A 21104-nucleotide genomic window follows, 5' to 3' on the forward strand; every position below is an offset into this window, starting at 1 on the left:
ATAGCCTTTTACACCTTTATTACTGGATCTTCACTGCTTTACATGGTGCATGGAACTTGCTCTGTGCAAATAAACATGTTAAATGACTGGATTCAAGGGGACTAGACTAGATATTGGATTATCAATTAGGTTACTGAAATAGTTCAAGAAGAGGGCAGATGCAATCAACACTGCAGAGGTGAAAATGACTGTCATTGATATCTGGGTTTGGGCTTATGGGAAGAGAAAGTCTTAAAGGAGGATGACTTTGACCCTGTTCCACCAGGGAGATGGGGATATTGGGAATAGGGTGAAAACATGGTTTGGGGAGAAGAGGAATAAGGAAAGATTCTCAGTTCTGTTTTGGATTGTGTTGTGTTTGAAGTGCTGGTAAGAAAGATATCTAGTAAAAGGATTTCCAAACATTCATGAGCCTTTATTTCTTTGAGGGGGCACCATGTTCATATGCCTGATCATCCATGGTTTTATACAGATTTGTAATGATTTCAGTTTGATATTTTCCTTACATTCCTTAAGATCGTGGGGAAGTATCTTAGCATCCTGTGCAAGAGCTACCCTAAGCAGCAAGAGAAGGGAAAAATGCATTAAAGCAGCTAAATAGTTGAAGGTGAAGTGATCTTCTGATTTCATGCTTTAAGCTGGGCAAATTTTACCCTTCATCTTGGGTAAAATGGATGGAGAAATACGTTATTTTTTAAATTTTTTTAAGAGAAATATTTTAAAACATTTTTTTAAAGATTTTATTTACTTATTTGACAGAGAGAGACACAGCGAGAGAGGAAACACAAGCAGGGGGAGTGGGAGAGGGAGAAGCAGGCTTCCCACCGAGCCGGGAGCCCGATGTGGGGCTCGATCCCAGCACCCTGGGATCATGACCTGAGCCGAAGGCAGACGCCTAACGACTGAGCCACCCAGGCGCCCCTAAGAGAAATATATTTTAAAGAAATATATTTTAGAAGACAGACCCTGTATTTAGAAACCAGGTAGTAATGGAAAAATATGCATGTACATAAACTACTTATAACCAAAAAAGTAACAAGTCAATGTAACCGCAGGTGAGGTGGTATTTTGTTGACTACTCTTCCGATTGAGGCTTTTACTTGCTAGAACCTTTACAAGTTGTCTTTCGGGTCCTGCTGATAGTCTGAATTATAAGGGATTCATCCATTCCTTCCCATGAGCTATTTTGAGCTATATATTCTGGGGCGCAGACATGCTCAGACAGTTCATCAGTCCAGAACACAATGGTCTCCTTCCCTTTCTTTCCCCAAACTTCGCGGCTAACTTCCCGACTCTCCCACAGCGTAGATACCCCGCGATCTCCTCTGCACCCGGTCTTCCCCGTCGCACGTGGGCTGGAGCTGTATTGACCCCGCCAGCAGTGGCGCTTTCCGCCAACTCCTGCCCGGCGGGCACGTGCGCCAGGGGCGGTTACAGCGCACAGCAACGGTCCCTTTTGTCCAGTAGGCGGGCGCCGGAGCCAGGCCGGCTGGCGCGGGAGGTGGGGCGCGAGCCCGGGGCGGGCCGGTGCGCGCCAGGTGGGGGCGCGAGCCCACCGGGAGACGCTGCGCGCCGAGCCGCGTGAGAACCGACAGTTGGGGCTGGGGATGCGGAAGCTCTCCGGTTTGCAACTGAATGCGGTGAAGTAGAAAAAGCAAGTTGCAAAACGCTAAGTACAGCGAGATCGCATTTACGTAGGAAGATCCACAGCGCCCAACTCTGAGGACACACTATGTAAATGCATTGGAAATGGTCTGACGATGCTCTGGGGAAAGGAGTAAGCTGGGAGGGCGGATGAAGGGCGCTGACTTTGTACATGGTGCATTTTTGAGATACGTAACATTATTATTCAGAAAACGTGATCATGTAATTGAAAAAAAATCTGCATTTGGGAAGCTTGGATACCTCTCGCTTCCCATCCGTAGGGACCTGCTCAGACTCTCAGAGCACCGGCAAGATAGGAATCAAGAAAAGTGTTCTCACGTTCGCCTGTTCTCCCTTCTCCCTGCTTCTCCTCTCGTCCCCCTCACCTTACAGCAAATCCGTCGAATTGGCCTTGGCCTTGGCGGAGGACTCTTCCTCACAGCCCTTGTCCTTATCACAGATCTGCCTGCAAAACCCGCTCACAAAGAGGAAACATTTTGAAGATAGTAAATTACTCACAGGCACATAGACCTACACATTAACATTATTCCTAAACCGTATTTGATAAAAACTAAGATAAAATGTTTACAGGATATTTCTATTTCGTCCCAAACAATTGTGCCATAATGTTTCTATTCATATGACCACATGATATTTAATATGTTTTTCATTTTTAAGTTTTATTTTGACATAATTTGACTTAGAAAAATGTTACAAAAATGGTACAAATAATTCCATTATATCCTTCATACAGCTTCCCGAGATGTTAACATTTAATACAACTATAGCACAATGATTATAAGTATGAAATAAGCATTACTACTACTCTGTTAACTAATCTATAGATAATATTCAAGTATCTACAATTATCCAACAAATCTCCTCCCCCCCCACCCCCCCCCCGCCTCTGGTCCAGGATTCAATCCAGGATCTCACAATGCATTTGTCATGTTTAGATAGATACTTCTGATCTGTGATAGTTTCTCTGTTTTTCTTTGTCATGATGACACTTTTGAAGAGTACTACTGGCCATTTATTTTTGTGAATGTCCTTTAATTTGGTTTGTTTAGCATTTTCTCATTATTAAATTCAGGTTATGCAGTTTTTTGTTTGTTTGGTTTTTTGGCAAAGATATCACAGAATTTATGTTGTGCCCTTCCCAGTGCATCATATCAGGAGGCACAGGATGTCAATATGTCATTAATGGTGAGGTTAATTTATTACTTGGTTGAGGTGGTGGCTGCCAGATTTGTCCAATGAAAAGTTGTGATTTTCCTTTTTGTATTGGATCATAGGAGGCAAACACCCTCATCATATGTACACCAGTTTTACTGTTCATGATCCTTGACTGCAACCGTTTGCCAATGGTGATTTTTCTATTTCCTTCATTCCTGTTAAATTTCAATATGGATATTTAAATGCACAATAACTTTTAAAAAGACAATAGTTGGCTTTTACTTTTCTGTTTTAATCTAGGGGAAAAAAGGCGTTTGGAGGCGGTGTGATATGCTATGAAATTAGCAGCTAAAATGGAATTTATGAGTGTATTACAGATAATTAAATTCGAAAAGAGTATTTCACCTATTCTTAGTACTTGTAGGGAGATGAATTCTAAAATCACAGTTTACATGGGTTTCCAAGTTCATTAATTGAATTGGTTTTTATTACTCCTGTGTTTGTACCCATTCTCATAAATGGTACATGTAAAATGATACTTAGAAGTAGAACAAAAAGTCTTCCATATTATTTCCAATATGCTGCTAATTTTAGCTGGCATTTGCAAAATTGATCTTTAAATTAACAATACATTTGACTCTCAGCCAATATTTCACTTTATTTAGCCTCAATGTTTGCTGAAAGGATTTACTGGAAATTGAATGCACTACAAGGAAGGTAAAATTCTTGTGGGTGAAACTTACAGATCTTTCTTTCTTTTTTTTTTTTTAAGATTTTATTTATTTATCTGACAGAGAAAGACAGCAAGAGAGGGAACACAAGCAGGGGGAGTGGGAGAGGGAGAAGCAGGCTTCCGACCGAGCAGGGAGCCCGATGCGGGGCTCGATGCGGGGCTCGATCCCAAAACCCTGGGATCATGAGCTGAGCCGAAGGCAGACGCTTAACGACTGAGCCACCCAGGCGCCCCAAAACTTACAGATATTTCAATCCATGGGTTTTTTGGCTATCAAGCATTTTGATAAATCTCATTTGATTGTTACCCTGTGCAGCATTTTCCCTAACTTTTATCACTGCAGATGGAAAACTGGTTCAAGATTGGGTCTCAGCCTTGATGTCAATTTTCCTTGCTTTCAGTAAGAAGGAAACAGGAGAGTGAGTTTAGTTAGTTGTTTTTTTTTTTTTTTTTTAAATCATTGACCCTTTTGAGTATCTGATGTCTACGAATTCTTTCACCACGAAAGTGCCCAAACCCACATGTTGCATTAAAGCAAAAACAATCCAGCGTCAAATGGGGGAAGGGAGGGAGGAGGTTACTGGGAGGGAAAAGCTGGTTGCCAGTCTTTCAGAGGTTTCCCAGAGAGTTTGCCCTCCTGCCATGTGGCACAGCCAGCCTCCCGTGGCAGCTCAGGTGGGGCTGCTAAGGCTGAACAGCCCATCTGGCTCCTTGTCATTTCCCTTTAACTCCCTCCCTTAACCCCCAATATCATCCTCTCCTTTATGACTTAGCCCCCAGTCTGCTCAGCTTTCCTGCTGGCTCTGCACTCCTCCTGGGGTGCTCCCTGTCACCAGCGCTCACCAACTCTTTCATCTCGCTCACTAACCTCTTGTTGGGGAAGATAGCTCGGAAGCTCAAGTGAGAGAACCTGACCACTTTCAAATGGCTACAGCGGAGAAGAACTTACTGAATCAATGTGATCGCTCCCCCTTCTCATTAGCACAGAAATCTGGCCACGTTTTCCTGCCTATTTGAAAAATGGAGCTAGAGCTGATGAACACATTGGGGGAACACGTCTAAAATCGGTGGTTTACACAAACGGTGAACATTACCAATGGAGAGAAGGCCCCGTTATAACGAAGCTTTTTTTCCCCCCCCTTGAAAATGGAAAAAACGTGAACTCACAGAACCCGCTTCTTCGCCCGCCAACCCTCTCATCTCTTGCTGGTGTGACAGCCCTCGGCGCCTGGCCCAGATCCGGCCCGCCACTGCTCGCGGCAAAGCTTGGCGCTTCTGTGCGCGCCTCCGCGGACAAAGAGCAGGCGGCGGCGGGGCAGGGCCGCCAGCCGGGAGGTGGAGGCGGGCGGCCGGGCGCGCTGGGGGGAATCCCTCCCGGCCTCTGACGTCACCGCAGCGCTGGCCAATGAGAAGCGGGACAGGGGGATTCCCGCTCCGGATGCCGCCCCGCCGGCTTTTTAAACAGTACCCTGGGGAATGCCGTCTAGGAGCAGTGGGAGGAATGGGGGAAATGGAAGTTAAGGGTGAAAAATGATAGTGGGGGGGGCGGGGTGAGACTCTAGAGGTTTGACGATTAGGCGTCAAGATCGGCTTAGACCTGAGGGGAAAACCAGAGCCTATCGAGGGGAGGCCAAACTCCAGGTAGCGGGAAGTCCTCCGGAGATGGAGTGGAAACTGGAGCGCACCGCCCGGAGGAGGGTCCGGACAGAAGAAGAGATGATGTGGGTGAGTGACGTCCTTTTGTTTCCCAGGGGTTTCTCGTCGAAGGCGCTAGGACCAAGATGTAGCACAAAACTCTAAACCCTGATCCTGCATTTTGAGATGTGTAATTTAGTTGTATTCTGGAGGTGCCTGCTTGCTAAAGAAAAAGAGTAAATGCAGTTGGACAAGCTGAGGACCTAGAAACATTCCACGTAACATTATGATTTTTAAAAATAGTTTTTCTCGGGGCGCCTGGGTGGCTCAGTCGTTAAGCGGCTGCCTTTGGTTCAGGTCATGATCCCAGGGTCCTGGGATCGAGCCCCGCATCGGGCTCCCTGCTCGGCGGGGAGTCTGCTTCTCCCTCTGCCCCTCCCCCTGCTTGTGTTCCCTCTCTCGATGTGTCTTTTTCTGTCAAATAAATAAATTTTAAAAATCTTAAAAAAATAAAAATAAAAATAGTTTTTCTCTCCATATGTTTTTTATATTTTCGAAGGAGAATGTCATGCGGGTGCTCGCCAAAGACCTGAAGCAGAAGAGAAGTCCAGGTTCTCCCAGGGTGAGCGTCTGGTGCTTGCTTTAGTTCTCTTAATTCTGATCTTGAACAAAATAATTCTTCCTAAAGAAGGTATTTGTTGGAAGTATGGCCTGGTATGAGGATCTGAAAATTAAAAAAATCAATCTCTTAAGATATCACTAACTACAGAGTCTAACTATACACTCCCCTCACCCCCCATTTCTGTAAGGAATTGAAGATCCCTGACAATGGTAATAATTTGTATATCACTGGTGCTTTCTAGTTTTGGCCTCAACAGAAAAGGATGAAGCATGGATGTGTCAGGTAGGCAGTGCATTGCTAGCTGGCTGTTAGAATTTTATTTTAACAGTGGCTGGTTGCACTTGCCACTGTTACATTTAAAAGCTTGCCCCACCTCCCAAAAAAGAAATGGAAATGGTGCCATCTTGTGGACAATAGGAGAAGTGGCATAATCGATGGTCTGTCCTTCCGGTTAGTAGTTTGAAGTTGATCCAATGTAGTACTTTTTCTCCTTGAAAGTTTGAAGCCAAAGGCCAAAGCTACTCTTGTAATCAGTGTAAAAAGAAAACAAATCTAGATGAGTTTTTCTTCTTTTTCAGCCCTCATATGCTTTAAATCTCTCATAATCACCATTCACCTTGCCCTCTCTCTCGAAATTGTTCTTACTCCTTTAAACTTTACTCATGGATTCTATTTTCAAACCCATCAATATTTTTTCTTAATCTTCTTTAAATTTTTCAATATTTCAGTGGTGACACAATAAACACAGAATGGCCCTTTCAGAATGCAATGACTAATGTTATTTATAGTGGGAGACAATGAATGACAATTTTAAGTCCTTAAATTCCCTAAATACTTTAATATTGATTTTTCCCCTCCAAAATAGCAGCAGTTTTGTTTTTTGCCTAGCTTATGTATTGCCATGACTACTCCTAAATATTTTGCTGCCTAATACAGACAACTGGTCTTTGGATCAGTAAATAGAAGTAATTGGAAAGGCTACAGTTAAGTATAACTTTTGTTGATTCGCATGTACCGTGATACCATATTTTGATATCCAAGCATTTACTTTAAAATAGCTAAGTGCAAGTATTCTGAAAGTTTTTGTTTTTAAGTTTTTGAGGAGATTTAAAAATAATGTTTTTATATTTAATGACAGTTTTGGAGGAAGAAGTTTTGTTTAAAGTTTTCTTTTATGTGACTATTAAGATTACAGTTCTGCCACTGTTTCACATTGCAAATGTAGCTTCAGTGACGTCACGAGCCATTACAAGCTGCAGTGACCTGAGTCAGGTAGGCAGTGTATTGTTAGCTGGCTGCTTTGGGTCAATTTGGCAGCCACAACTACCCTGCCACTTGCTTCTGGATAAATTCTTCTCATTAACAAGCTGCACTAGTTACCTGTGTGTGATGGGTTGGCAGTGTATTGTTAGCTGGTTGAATATATGAATGGCATCAGCTAACATACAACTGCTATCTTATTGCATATACAATGGACATCAGCGTATAATTAGTTCTGTAATTAGTGTGTGTGTGTGTGCATCATGTGTTTATTTTTTGCTATGAACCAGGACACTAGTTACCGTAATACTTGTAATTGCTATTCCGTTACTCAGTAATAATACAATACACAGCTTTATAAATGGTGAAGAAACCAATACAATTAATTCTTTTTTTTTAAATTTTTAAAAATATTTTATTTATTTATTTGAGAGAGAGAATGAGATAGAGCGAGCATGAGAGGGGGGAGGGTCAGAGGGAGAAGCAGACTCCTTGCTGAGCAGTGAGCCCGATGCAGGACTCGATCCCAGGACTCCAGGATCATGACCTGAGCCGAAGGCAGTTGCTTAACCAACTGAGCCACCCAGGCGCCCCCCAATACAATTAATTCTTAAAAAATTTCCCAGCTAATGTTTTTGGAGGCCTGGGTACACAGTATGAAAGTATTTGTGAAATTATGTATTTATTTTTAATATAAAATTTAGGATACAATGACAATGTGAAAGGGAAAGCTTAAAATGTTTCTCTAAGTTTTCAACTAAATCTTTAGTATTCTCTCTAATCAGTTTCTTAATATGACATTAGAGCAGGTCTCTATAACCATGTGTATGTACCAGCTGGAAGGAGAATTGAGGTAACTTTCAAGATGAGACAGTCAACTCAAACATTTTCACTTGCAATATCAAGAAAATTGGAAATTTTGGGGGTGGGATGGGGTTGAATCGTTTGGAGGATTTGCCTCAATTATTCACTTCATTTTCTGTGAAGTCACAGACTCATAAAATATTTGGAGGAAAGCATGAGATTTAGCTTGTGAAGTGGGAAGAATTGACTGTACAATATGCTTTTAAATGTATTCTGATTCCTTTGGAGGCCATTTTGGCCCATGCAACAGTGTCAGGTACGTGCTGGGTCCCAGACGTACAGTGACATACATGTCCTCATGTGGACATTTGCAGCAAGTTCATGGAACTGATTTTGGTGGTGTGGTCAATTAGTTATATTCTAAGTGAGATGTGAGAAATATATTGCCGTCTACTGTACTGAACTATAAATTATTGATATAACAATTTTTATTCTTACCTTATTTAAGTTTAAACATTTAAACCATGGGAGATAGATGCCTATAATTGGATTCTTTATGCATTTTGCTACTTTCATGTCTCATTCTCTTTTCACTGTTGCCCATTATCATTCTATTTCCAGCATTTTTTTGTTTAAGGATGCCTTCCGTGTAGATAATTGTTTTCATCTTGTTTTTTTCTTAAAAGGTTAAATTTCAATGTGTTATTTTTTATGGAAAGTCTCTGACATGTTGATAAAAATAAAACCTACTTAATTTAGAAGGCTTGGCCTTTGTATTTTAATTTTTTTAAATTAAAGAACAAGACATAAAATGCCAACATTTATACTCAATAAACAATACATATTTAAAGCTGTTCTTCCTTTCCATATTATTGAGATGATGAGAAAGGAGGGAAAGAATGGAATGCAATAAAGAGAAATTAAGATCAGTGTTTCCATAGGAGTAAGAGGGAAAGAGAGAGATCCACACTTTGGACTTCAAAGCTACTCTTCATTCATTCCCCCCAAGTGTTAACAGATCAGCAAGAGGAAGGAAGAGAAGAGTGGGGAACAGTGTGGTGTGTTAGTTTCTAGGTGTGACAGTTAAATTAGAATTTTATTATTCCATGGGAAAGATGAAATCCAGGTAAGGAATAAACATGGACAAAGTGTCCCCATATTGTTTACACGCAGACATACCATTTTTCTTTCAAAGAAACACCATGAATGAACATAGTATTTTATACAGGGACCACTGAAGACTTTTAAGCTTGTTAAGGTCATCTTCTGAAACAGTTAGTGTGTTGAAACACACAAAAAACAGTTTTTGTTTTTCTTCTGAGGCTTTGTCTACATTTCTTTCTTTTTCTTTTTACTGCAGTCTTTTCCTACTTGAGGTTACCTATAGACAATCCAGTTAAGTCATTATATTTTACTGTGATTATATAGCATATTGTTAGCATATTTCAGTAACTGTACATCCACATTTTCATATAACCTACCTAAACAGTATATTTATAATAAAAATAAATAATATATAGTAAGTTCTCACTCTAGATTTTTCTCTTTGGAGATCCTTATGGTAACCTAATCAAGTCTGATTTTTAAGAATTTTGGTGTCCCGGAGCCCACTTATAGTGGTTTGTGAGAACTGATTGTTAAATTTTCCGAAATTTGGCATGCCAGTTATTAAACCATTGGTAGATGGAAGTTGGCCATGTGGGAGCATTTATACCATGGAAATTGGCAAGTGCTGCAAATTGGGACCCCTCCTCCAGAGAGGTGACGGTTATTTATCAGCCACCTCTGGGTAGATGCCATATATACCATAATTACTCGGAATCATATACATATTATGGATACGCTATAATTATCAAGCATTTTCAAAAATGAAGTCTGACTCTCAGGGTGTATCTCAGGCAAATTCATATTTATTCCAGTCTCCAACACTATGGCTATATGTGCCATGAGATGAAGATTAGGAGTTAGAATGAAGGACTCCTTCCCACCTTCTGGATAAACCAAACTTCAAGCCAATGAATTACCACAATGAAGTGCATTTGATTTTGTCCCTTCATCATAAGGGCAACTGAATACCCTCCGATGTGATACCAGCTATTTTCTGTCATACTCCTCAGCTGACACAGCAGTCTATGTCTCAGGCTTTTGGATGCCAAGACAGGGAAGATATGTTCAATTCAAGAAAGCTACAATTTTTTCCTCTGTATGTGCATACCTGGTGGAATTCACGTAAGACATTGGAGTTACGGGTAGCAGGACATCAGCAGATGGCTCTATACCCTCTTTTAGCACAGAGAGCCTAACTGTTACAGGATCGTGGACACACACTTTCAAATCCCCAGCTGCCTTCCCTGCATACCCAGAGGCCAAGGGGAGAGAATCAAGCACTGACTATAGTAGAGACTCTAGGTTGAATAAAGTGACCAGGATTGGAGATCTAGAACTGAGAACCCCCTTTATATGGCTTTGGAGGACTAGTGACTTTGGGCAGGAGGGACATCTCAACTGCATTCACCAGGACAGTGCTGGCCGGTCCCCAGTGCAGCTCCATCACCATCTGACGGTGGGGAGTCTGCACAGCCTGTGTAGGGCTGCCGTATGCACTTCTGCTCACACCCCTAATGTGAGCACGTAAAACTCTGTAGCAGTCCTGTGGCACTTGTCCTAAGTGGGGGTATATGGCAAGGGTGCTCTGGGAACAACACTTGGAGAGTTTGCCCTGAACAAAAGTTTGCTTAGAGGCTCAGAATTCAAACTGCTTCTATGCTCTTGGGGCAAAATTGCAAAGGACAGATAGGCTTGTTTGGGGGCTTCTATTCAAAAACAGTTCAGATTGGTACTGATTCTGTGTCTGATCACTGAAGACACCTTGCTAAGCATGGTCATTGACTCATAGAGCTGGAAGGGGCTCTTTGTTCAGTCCGACCTCAATTTATGGGTGAGCAAATCTAAAAGTAGTCAAGTGACTTGCCCAAAGTCATACGGCTGGTGAGGGGTACAAGCAGGTTTGCTGACACAGTAACCTGCCATTCTTGAAGCTATCCTTATAAATCTTCTTGACCTCTAATAGAAACTATACCCCCAACTGTGGGTGGTTGGACACATACTTTGAAAGAGAAGGTGTTCGGGGAAGTATTTCTGGTTTGTCCAAGAACTTTAAACACTTACCCAGAACTACATATGAGGTGGCATTACTGATTTCACCATATAAAACCATCCTCACTTGCATTAGTCAGGTCAGAATTTGGGAGCCAACTCATGGCTTTTGAGATTGGGTCTTCCTTCTTAGCCAAATTTTACAGGATTGCCTTTTCCCTTTTTTTTCTTTTGCCCTAGTCTTCCTCTTGACTTCATGAAATGAATATCTATTTCATGGGGCAATAATTAGCCTTCACCAACTTGGCAGGTTGCTTTGTTAGCCAATAATTACAAGACTGACAAAACATAAAGGTTATGACTTCGGGAGAAAAAGCATGTTGTGACTCTATCGAAGGGTTCAGTGACTGCTGATGTTTAAGGCTGGTGTGACTGCAAACTGCCCCCATTTACATTCAGACCTTTGATGAGTCAGAGTTGATTCTTACTATTTCAGCTATCAGAATGATGTGGCATGGAATTCTTTCCAAATGGCTCATCTAGTCTGACTATATGAGCAACCAAAATTAATATATCAAGACTTGAGCTAAATCACTAAACACTCCCTTTTTCTTACACTTAGGATTTTCATTCAGAAATAAAGACTGTATTTCAACTACTAATATTCTATTTATAAAATTTGAGTTGCTTCTGGAAAATAATAGAGAAATACTGAAAGTGATGAAGGCTTTTTCAAATGTTAGGATACTGTCATTTATCAGTGACTATTTGGGCAGATATAATAAAACATACTATGAACCTGTACTTAAAAAAAACAAAACCAAAAAAACCTAAAGAAACAAAATCCTGTACATGAAACACAAGTATATAGGGATTTGAATCTCTCTATTTCACATATTTCAATGTTTATTTTGTATTTTATTACATAAAAATAGCCATTTATAGTTAGTTACTCCCGAAATTTCAGTCACATACAGTGTCTCGAATTCAAACAGTGGTCTAGTGTGTTGGCATTTCCATCAAGTACAATCCTGGAAAATGTCAAGGTGAACAACAGGATATTGAAGCACATTGGTGACTCTCTATTCTGAATTACATAGTGTGGTCAGATGAAATATTTAATATATTGTATTTTGATTCTTTAGCTACTCTTTATTTTTGCTTTAGGTAACATCTCTGACCTGGGGACATTCATTACCACTCACTGGCAAAGTATCCTAAAAACAAAACACCCCATCCTTCAGGGCCACATTTAATTGTCAGAGTCTTTAAGATGGGACACCCTCCCCCCCGCCCCCACCAGACATGTCTATATTCCGACTACTGCATCTGAATGACTCACTGCCATGTTCACAGGTCCTCTTTCTTTCTTATGATCATTTGTCTAATCAGAGCTGCTATCTCAGGCCTGATGACTTCAATGGGTTCTTCTGGCCTCCAGGACTTCACAACTTGGCCCTCAGGGTTGACCAGATACTTCCAGAAATTCCACCTCGGTTCCTTCTTTGAAGAATCTAAAATACCAGAATATATTTTCATGAGTATAATTTTATTCTTTTGCTAAGATAGTCATTTCTATTAGTATCTGTGTAAGTGACAACTTTAGAATCAAATTCTAGGAATGTCAAAAACAAAACAAAAAACAAAGCACCCAAACAAAGCAAAACTCAAGCTTTGAGTAACCATATTTCTGTATATTTGGTGACTTCACTGATGATTCTACTGATCGAGAATCACGAAACAAAGGGTTTATTTTGGATCTTTGATCTAAACAACAAAAAATTTACCTTCTCACTCAAAACTTTGTTTCCTAACATTTTAAAAGATAAAATGATGTTCTAATGGTCCTTGGTAATGGCATGTATGGAATTCTTTTCATATTAAATGTTATCTATGGTTTTAATATTGTTACATGTTATGTAGACAAAAATGGAAAGGAATTCTTTATCATATTTTTTAAGTGTTTATTTAATTTCAGTTGACATATAATGTTAAATCATATTACTTTGAGAAATTATGCTGTCCTTATGATACATCTTAATTTATGTAAGAAATGTAGATTTTTTCCACTTACACTATCCAGAATTGATGTGCATTATTGACTAACATGAGAAAAAAATATAAATAACTTGTCTACTATGTACCTAGTAGTCTGTGCTCATTGCTCTAAATGGATCCTTTCATTTAATCTTTACAGCAACCCTGTGAGGTGGGTATTATTATTAACCCCATTTTGCAGATGAGAAAAATGGAGTCCTAGACTCGAGATCTCATGGCTAGTGAGCGGTAGAACCAGGACTGATACACAGACCTTCCTACTCCTATGGAAAAGGAAACAGATTTTAGGAGGATGATGACAAATTCGTTTTTGTATAGGAGGGGATTCAGGTGTATGTGGGACATCCAGCCAGAGGAGGCTGCTGAATATATGGCTTTGGAGCTGAGGAGAGAGAGAACTCACTCAAGGAAAGGGGATAGAATAAGAAGAGCGCCAGTGGATTGTGGCAGGATCCTGAGGATCAGCGAGTTAAGGGTTGATGGAAAGGAGGAACCTGAAAGGAAGAAAGAGGGGGCCAGAGTGGCAATGTCACTGGTACCTGTGAGGTTCAGGAGATCCTGGCAAGAAGCCAGACACAGTGATCTAAGAAGGGAACTGAGACAGGGAAACAGATAACAAGTGTTAACTATTCTTTCAGAAATAGTAATTAAGTAGGTAGAAGGAACACACTGCCTAGAGATTTAAGGTGTGCAATACTTTGCTTTGTGCTGAGAAAAAGAGCCAACGAGAGAGCATAGGTTAAAAATAAGAAACAAAAAGTAGCCTGATTACTTAAATGTGTTTTACTTTGTGTACCATGCCAAGCCGTTAAATTTATTTCATTATTAGAGAAAAATATTTCTGATTAGAGCAAACATCAGTGACTCAGTGTGAGCATCATACTACTACATTAAAGCCATCTTAAAATCATTTTGAAAAGTTGCCCCCCCCCCCGTTTTTAAAAGATTTTATTTATTTGACAGAGAGAGACACAGCAGGAGAGGGAACACAAGCAGGGGGAGTGGGAGAGGGAGAAGCAGGCTTCCTGCGGAGCAGAGAGCCTGATGGCGGGGCTCAATCCCAGGACCCTGGGATTATGACCTGAGAGGAAGGCAGATGCTTAATGACTGAGCCACCCAGGCGCCCCGAAAAATTGCCCTTTTCTATAATGGAAAACGTGTCTCTAAAGATAATATGCGTCAGGGCAGAGCTCTCTCTAGCTGACCTAACATCTTGGTGTGAATTAGGAAAAGACACCCTTCCACGTGGGTACAGCCCCCTCAGCACATGCCTTGCTATGGCTGAGCTTCAGTCCCCACGGGCCTCCACGTCCAGACGCCCTGTTTAGTGACACCTGCACACACGTGCAGAGTGGTCCTGTTTGTGGCCACGTGATCAGTTACTGTCCATTTTGGCTAGTTTTAAAAGATGTAATTTTCATTTGGCTACGATCTCAGAGTCTTTTTTTTTTTTTTTTTTTTTTTTTTAAGATTTATTTATTTTGGCAGAGACACAGCGAGAGAGGGAACACAAGCGGGGGGAGTGGGAGAGGGAGAAGCAGGCTTCCCACTGAGCAGGAAGCCCGATGCGGGGCTCGATCTCAGGACCCTGGGATCATGACCTGAGCCGAAGGCAGACGTCTAACGACTGAGCCACCCAGGCGCCCTGATCTCAGTCTTTGTCTCTGGAGCTTCACCTAACTTCAGTGCCACCTTAAATCACTGTGACTTTTTTTGATTACATGGGGTAGGTGGAGTTTCAGGAGCTTTTTTTAGTGATAAAGGGGAAGAACTTAGGAGCTATGATGCCCATATATTTGGCTGCTAGAATTGAAAATGATTACAAGGACATGTGCTCTGGCTTTTCTTTCCCCAGTGTATCCTGGAAATAAAAGGAATGAAGACATCACTCTGGTTGCTATGCAGGGTATTAAGCATTATATTAATTTTCCCTAGAAACTAAATATAATGTTTTTAAAAGATTCCGATTTCACACTTAAATTTTATAGAACATCATTAGCCGACTTACTGGACTGGAAGCTTGATTGTCTGACTGAGGGCCATAGTTTTATCCAAACTCAAATTATCTTTGAAAATAGGACTGAGGATATCATTTGCATAAGTCAGATGAGAGGACATTAGCTGAATATCTTTTAGAATAGTGTTTGGCATGGTGTAAGCAGCATATAAATACTTTACTTTTACTATTAATACACTTAATCCTCCAAACAATCTTAGGAAGTAGGTACTATTGATAGTCTCATTTCACAAATGAGGAAGGCACAGAGGAGTTAAGTCACGTACCTGAAGCCACACAGCAAAAGCAACAGAGCAGGGGTTTGAAGCCAGAGACTGGAGCTAAAACCTATGCCCTTAGTCACTATATCTCACTATATTTATGCTAACTGGCCCTGGAAAATATTTTATTTTTATTTTTTTTAAAGATTTTATTTATTTGACAGAAAGACAGAGAGAGAGAGAGAGAGAGAGAGAGCACAAGTAGGCAGAGCGGCAGGCAGAGGGAGAGGGAAAAGGCTCTCCCTGAGCAGGGAGCCCGACATGGGGCTCGATCCCAGGATCCTGGGATCATGATCTGAGCCGAAGGCAGCCGCTTAACTGACTGAGCCATCCAGGCGTGCCCCCCTGGAAAATCTTTAAACAGATTTCTGTAGCTAGCCTAATTTTAGAAATAGCCTAATATCACCCTCCTTCAAAAAAATCCTTATATTCTGTTTTGAATTTTAGCAAAAGCCTGGTAAACCAAGATATCATTCATCCTTGAGGATAGTATCTCAGACAAGTAAGGCAACATAAAATTAACCACAAAGATATGTCTAACTGTTAATGCCTAGCAATATTCATGAGACATGGATAGCTTTAGTAATGGAGAGGGCCATTTCCCCAAGAGCTATTTTGTGAAGCTATTTTGTGAAGATAGCCATGACCACACTTCAAGTAAATTCTTCAGGAAAATGATCACAAGGAATAAAATACATTGGAGTAGACTCATTTTGCCATTCAAGAAGTTAAAACATTGATTTCAGGGAAGCATAACTTCTAGAAAATTACAAAAGATGAGATTCTGGCTCTTTGATAGTTTTATCAAGCTTTCCCACTAAGACATTTCAAATGAAATAGAAGACTATGGTCCTGGTCTCTTTGTTTTAAACATGAAAAGCAATTAAAAACATTAAATTGGCGAGGCAAGGTAGATATTTACCAACAAGAAATCTAAATGCAGGGTCTGCTTCAGATCCTAGAATCTTAATCTTGTGGAAGATGGGGAATGTCACTCCGTAGTTATTTCTTGCAAAAGATACTACTTCCTTGCTTGGGCGGGGCTCCGATTCTCCGAACTGATTGCATGGAAAGGCCAAGACGCTGAAGTGAAATGGTCCAAACTCTTTGTGCAGTTCCTGCAGTGCTAAGTAATTTCTGTCTGTGAGTTGGCAGTCACTAGCCACGTTTACAACTAGCGCAACCTCCCGGAAAAAGAAAAAAAAATCCAACCGGAAAGTGAAGCAAAGAAAAGATTAAAAAAGAATTCTGCAAGTAGTTAAAATCCTAAACCATTTTGAAGCAGATAGTTATTTCATATTTTTAGACCTACCCAATTTTACTGAAAATCATAACCTGGACGCATGAATTAAGACTCTGAAAGATCACCACCGTTAAAAAAAAAGCATCAGATACAACAGTTTGTTTTTAAATAAAAGATGATAAGAACATCGATAAGTGCTTTTTAATGTTGCTAGATTATGGAATTAGTATTTCTTAATGTCTCCATATTCCCATTACTAACTAAGAATTTCCTAAACAACTTAAAGTATTAATTCAGCACGCCTCTGAAGACAGGACAGTCAGAGTTTATCAATTAGAAGCAGATACACTATGAGAACTCTGATGGCGAGATACACTAATAACATTACTTTGAAGACTAAATTATAACTTACGACCCTTTAACAATGAAAAATTGAGTCCATTAAACAGAGAACATGAACAAACAGTAGAAAAAAAAATCAGAAGATGCAACTTACTTTGCCTTTAAACTTTTCCAGAGAAACTGTTCTTCCTTTTGCATCTTTCACTTCAAAGGTATAAAAGCTGTTGATTTTAGGTTTTAGGAATTTTAGTTGTAGGAGAAATAGCATTACTGTGCATAGAACCATAGACAGTAAAACTGCAAATACCTTTGCTTTCGACCCTGAACATCTTAAAGGGTACGCTGTAAGAGGCTCCATTTTGGATGATTCTAGAGGGAAGTCTCAGCAGGCTGGAATTTGAGGAGGAGCTGAAACTTGACACTGGTTCAGTTTAACGGAAAACCAAGAAGGACAGACTAGCTTCTTTCCCTGCTAAGGAATAGAAAGACCCTTCTCAGATGGGGAAAGGAGTGAAACTCCTGGATAAAATAAAGAGTGCTAAAGAATATCAATGTATTTATGATGCCCATTGCAATCTTTGCTAGAAAAATCAGGACTTTTTTGATAGTTCTTTAACATTCTCCTGACAAAATATTTCACCAGAAGATGGTGCCCTTGTAGGGCGCAAGCTGTGGGTTGAGCCCTCCCAGTAACTGGTTAAATGTAGGGGAGTGGGTAAACACCACCGAGGAATAGTTCAGAGGGTAGATTAAATGTGGTCTATTAATACGATGTATATAGCCTGAAGGAATTGAATATTATACGTACGCATTAAACTTGCTACATGAGTTCTAGGAATTTATAGTGGAAAGGGCAGAGAAATATGTGAAGGGGCTGCTTGCTCTGACTTCATCTAATTAAGGCAGTGCCAGGTGAATATAGCAAAAATAAACAGATCAAACACAATGAAGGCTTAAAAAAACCCTCCTCTATGGTAAAGCAAACTATAGTCCAGTGTTTTTCAAATTTTTGATCATGACCCCCAGTAAGAAATGCACTTTACAATTTAACTCAGTACGCAGACATACATAACTGAGAAGTTTCATTAAACAATACTTCCCCTTTGACTGTTGATACGCCTATGGTAGTTTTAAAACAGCCTGGTTCTGACCCATGACAATGATTTAATGGGCTGCAACCTGTAGACAGAAAAAAAACTGAACTGTATAATAAATCAGGAATTTAACAATTAAATTAGACAATTCTACCAAGAAAGCAAAAACAAACAAGGAAATCCCCCAAACCCACCTCTCCTTGGGTGCATCATCTAGTTGTTTCTTCTTCTTCTCCTTTTTTTTTTTTTGTCTTTGTTTTTCCCGCGGCTGTCGCCTCTTATAGGAGGCCTAACTTCACTGTTGAAAATTTCAGGGGTATGAATGGACGGGAAATTGAGGGCTGCAGTCCTTGGGTCACCTTAGCCTCTTCCCTAAGACACACGGCAAATTTCAAATGAAGGTGCTTCATTCTATTTGGCCTGAATTTTGGGGTCGTGGTGTGATTACAGAAGATGCTAGGAAAAAGTGCACGGAAGGATCTGAAAAACTGTGGCTGTGCCCTTTCCCTTCAGGATTAGATCTTTAGCACTTTAGAGGATGTGCTCAGGAAGCTACAGCTCAGCTTCTGGGCCCTGCGTCTGTGGTGTGTGCTCTTGGGGGTAGATGAGCTGAACCCACAGCTTAGCCATGTACGACCTGTCAGAGACGGATAAACCATGTCATTCCCACTCTCTTGGAGCCTGGTAAGAATGGATACAATAGAAAAGTCTCTTCCTGTACACATAATTTCTGGTAAAGAACAAAAGTGTACACAAAACCCGTTGTATCACCTCTTCACTATGATAGTATTACTGGGGTGCTCTCTGGCTGAATTACTAAAAAAGTCAAACTTTATATGACACTTGGACTTAAATTCTCTGACCTTGCTGCTCCAAGCGCTTGGGCTTGAAGCGCCCAGTCTTGTCATAGGGAGCAATACAAAGTAAATATTTCTTTGTTTCATACATTGGCTTCCTTTAAATATTTGAAGACAGTTCCTTATGGGTCTTATTTCCTCTAGATTACATACCCTCGGTGCCCTCACTCCATTCATGTCTTGCTCCATTGCTGTGTTCCCTGACCTCGAATCACTGCAGTCCCTTTCCTCTAAATGAACTCAGGTTTAGAATCCTGGCTGGCTCATCTTACAGGACAGGTCCAAGCCTGGACACAGTTCTCCAGATGGGTTCTGACCAGCACAGAGACAACTGGGTTTCCCTCGCTCTTGTTTTGGACACTGTTTTTCCCGTAATGAGACCTAAAATTGTAATGCTTAAAAAAAAGTCATCTCATTATGCTATTGATTCATATTTTGGTGGTGAGTATCTAATACTGCCAGTCGTTTTCACTGCATATCAGCTCTCTCTCACGTGCAATGAAAAATAATCATTCTTGCATTAGGATTCTCTAGAGGAAAAAAAACAATAGAATATAAGTAAATATATATACATGAGGCTCATGAGGTTATGGAGGCTGAAAAGTCCCACAGTCTGCAAGCTATAAGCTGGAGAACAGGAAAGCTGGTGGTTTAATTCAATCTGAGTCCAAAGTCCTGAGACCTGGGGAGCAGCTGGTGTAAATCAAGGAGTACGAAGGTCTGACAAACCAGGAGCTCTGATGTATGAGGGCAGGAGAAAATGGACGTCCTAGTTCAGGAAGAGAGAAAATTTGCCCTTCCTTTGCCTTTTTGTGCCATTTGGGCCCCCAGTGGATTTGATGAAGCCCACCCACAGTGGTGAGGGTGGATCTCTTTACTCAGCCTACTGAATCAAATGCTCATCTCCACTAGAAACACCCTACCAGCCACACCCAGAAACAATGTTTTACCAGCTCTCTGGGCAGCCCTTAGTCCAGTCAAGTTGACACATAGAATTAACCGGTGCAATTATTTGGATATCACGGACTGCCTAACCCAGTTTGGAACGGGGAGGAAGGGAAGGTCAGAGACACCTTCCTGACGTGATGGCTGATCCCAGCTGTGAAGGTGGGGTAGAAGTTACCCTGGCAGAGAATTGGGGAAGAGCACCCAGGTGAGGAGACAGTATGGAGGATGTGACAGGAGGTGAGCCAGAGAAACATGCACCTGCTGAGACAGTGTAAGATTGTTGGTGTGAAATTTCTTGATCATTTTTCTTAGCTGAGATGTCATTTATGAATAAATAAATAATTATATTATGTATAACATATGTATATGTACATACATAAACACAATTGGCTTGTCCATTTCTTTGCTGATGGTCATTTGTGTTATCTCTACCTTCTGGCTATTGTGAATAATACTACCATGAACATGCATGTACCCGCGTTTGAGTTTGAGTACCTGTTTTCATTTCCCTTGGGTCTATACCTAACAGTGACATTGTTCAATCATACAGTAATTCTAGGCTTAATTTCCTGAGGAATTGCCGACTGTTTTCCACAGTAGTACCACTTTGCATCCCCATAAGCAATGTACAAAGTTTCAGAGTATGTACAAATGTACAGAGTATTGCCTTTTAAGGATGTCACGTAGTCTATCTACTCAATTCTCCATTGGTACATATTGAGTCCTTCCCATCTTTTCCCCCTATAAACATATATACTGCAGTAACACCCCCGTGTTCTCTGCTGAGTGTGGAGTGTGGAGTCAGACAGATGAGATTAGGGTATGGCATCTCCAACGGACTCACTGTGTGGTCTTAAGCGATTCACTTAACCTCTAAACCTCGGTTTCTTCATTGGTAAAGTGGGAATAAATAACAGACCTGCTTCACAGGTGTTTCTGAAGATTAAATATGAATGTGTGTAAACATTTAGCATATGGGTTCATATTGTGGTAAGCACTCAAAATATTTTGGTTTTGTTCATCTTTGCTCATATTTTTTAATTTCTTCCTTAAATTCTTAGCTGTGACGTTTCTGGGTCAGTAGAGGTTATACACATACTTGAAGGCTTTTGACACATGTTGCCAAATTGTCTTTTCCAAATACTAATTTATGCTCCACCAGCAATGTACGTCAGTGTTTGTTTCTAGAACCTTCAACCCTGGGGCTTGTCATTTAAAAAAAATCATTGCTAGCATCTTGTTACTGTTTTAAATTAGCATTTCTTTGATTATTAGTGAGGTTGAATATTTTGGGGGTATTTATATATCTCTTTTG

At 40.6% G+C, this 21104-nt stretch overlaps 2 protein-coding genes across 6 annotated transcripts in view; one reads left to right on the forward strand and one right to left on the reverse strand.

The window, feature by feature from the left end:
* The first annotated feature begins 5215 nt into the window (after window positions 1-5215).
* The window catches only part of CDC20B (cell division cycle 20B), a 41788-nt gene continuing 25899 nt past the window's right edge, over window positions 5216-21104 (forward strand). Inside the window, exons 1-2 of the mRNA XM_036065703.2 lie at window positions 5216-5278; window positions 5748-5810. Of these exons, the coding sequence (XP_035921596.1) occupies window positions 5216-5278; window positions 5748-5810 (126 nt within the window). The remainder of the gene's footprint in view (window positions 5279-5747; window positions 5811-21104) is intronic.
* GPX8 (glutathione peroxidase 8 (putative)) lies at window positions 5733-17270 on the reverse strand. 5 transcript variants are annotated; one of them, XM_078067323.1, is made up of 4 exons: window positions 17045-17270; window positions 16228-16489; window positions 12313-12484; window positions 5733-5912 (listed from the first exon to the last, which is right to left on the reverse strand). In XM_078067323.1, the coding sequence occupies exons 1-3, from the start codon at window positions 17246-17248 to the stop codon at window positions 12321-12323; spliced, it is 630 nt and encodes a 209-aa protein (XP_077923449.1). In that variant the 5' UTR covers window positions 17249-17270; the 3' UTR covers window positions 5733-5912; window positions 12313-12320. The 5 variants fall into 5 exon arrangements, with proteins under 5 accessions (XP_077923449.1, XP_077923450.1, XP_035921606.1 ...); XM_078067324.1 differs by lacking the exon at window positions 5733-5912 and adding an exon at window positions 7786-9255; XM_036065713.2 differs by lacking the exon at window positions 5733-5912 and having other exon boundaries at window positions 11859-12484; window positions 17198-17270.

Source organism: Halichoerus grypus, chromosome 2 (assembly GCF_964656455.1).
Source record: "Halichoerus grypus chromosome 2, mHalGry1.hap1.1, whole genome shotgun sequence".
NCBI lineage: Eukaryota > Metazoa > Chordata > Mammalia > Carnivora > Phocidae > Halichoerus > Halichoerus grypus.

Bases quoted from the DNA above. Each gene is read 5' to 3' on its own strand.
- GPX8 (XM_078067323.1), bottom strand. From the start codon at position 17,248: ATGGAGCCTCTTACAGCGTACCCTTTAAGATGTTCAGGGTCGAAAGCA. The intron at 16,490-17,044 runs GTAAGTTGCATC...TTTTTCCGGGAG, and splicing joins TGGAAAAGTTTAAAGGCAAA to GTTGCGCTAGTTGTAAACGT. The intron at 12,485-16,227 runs GTAAATATCTAC...CTGGTATTTTAG, and splicing joins TGCATTTAGATTTCTTGTTG to ATTCTTCAAAGAAGGAACCG.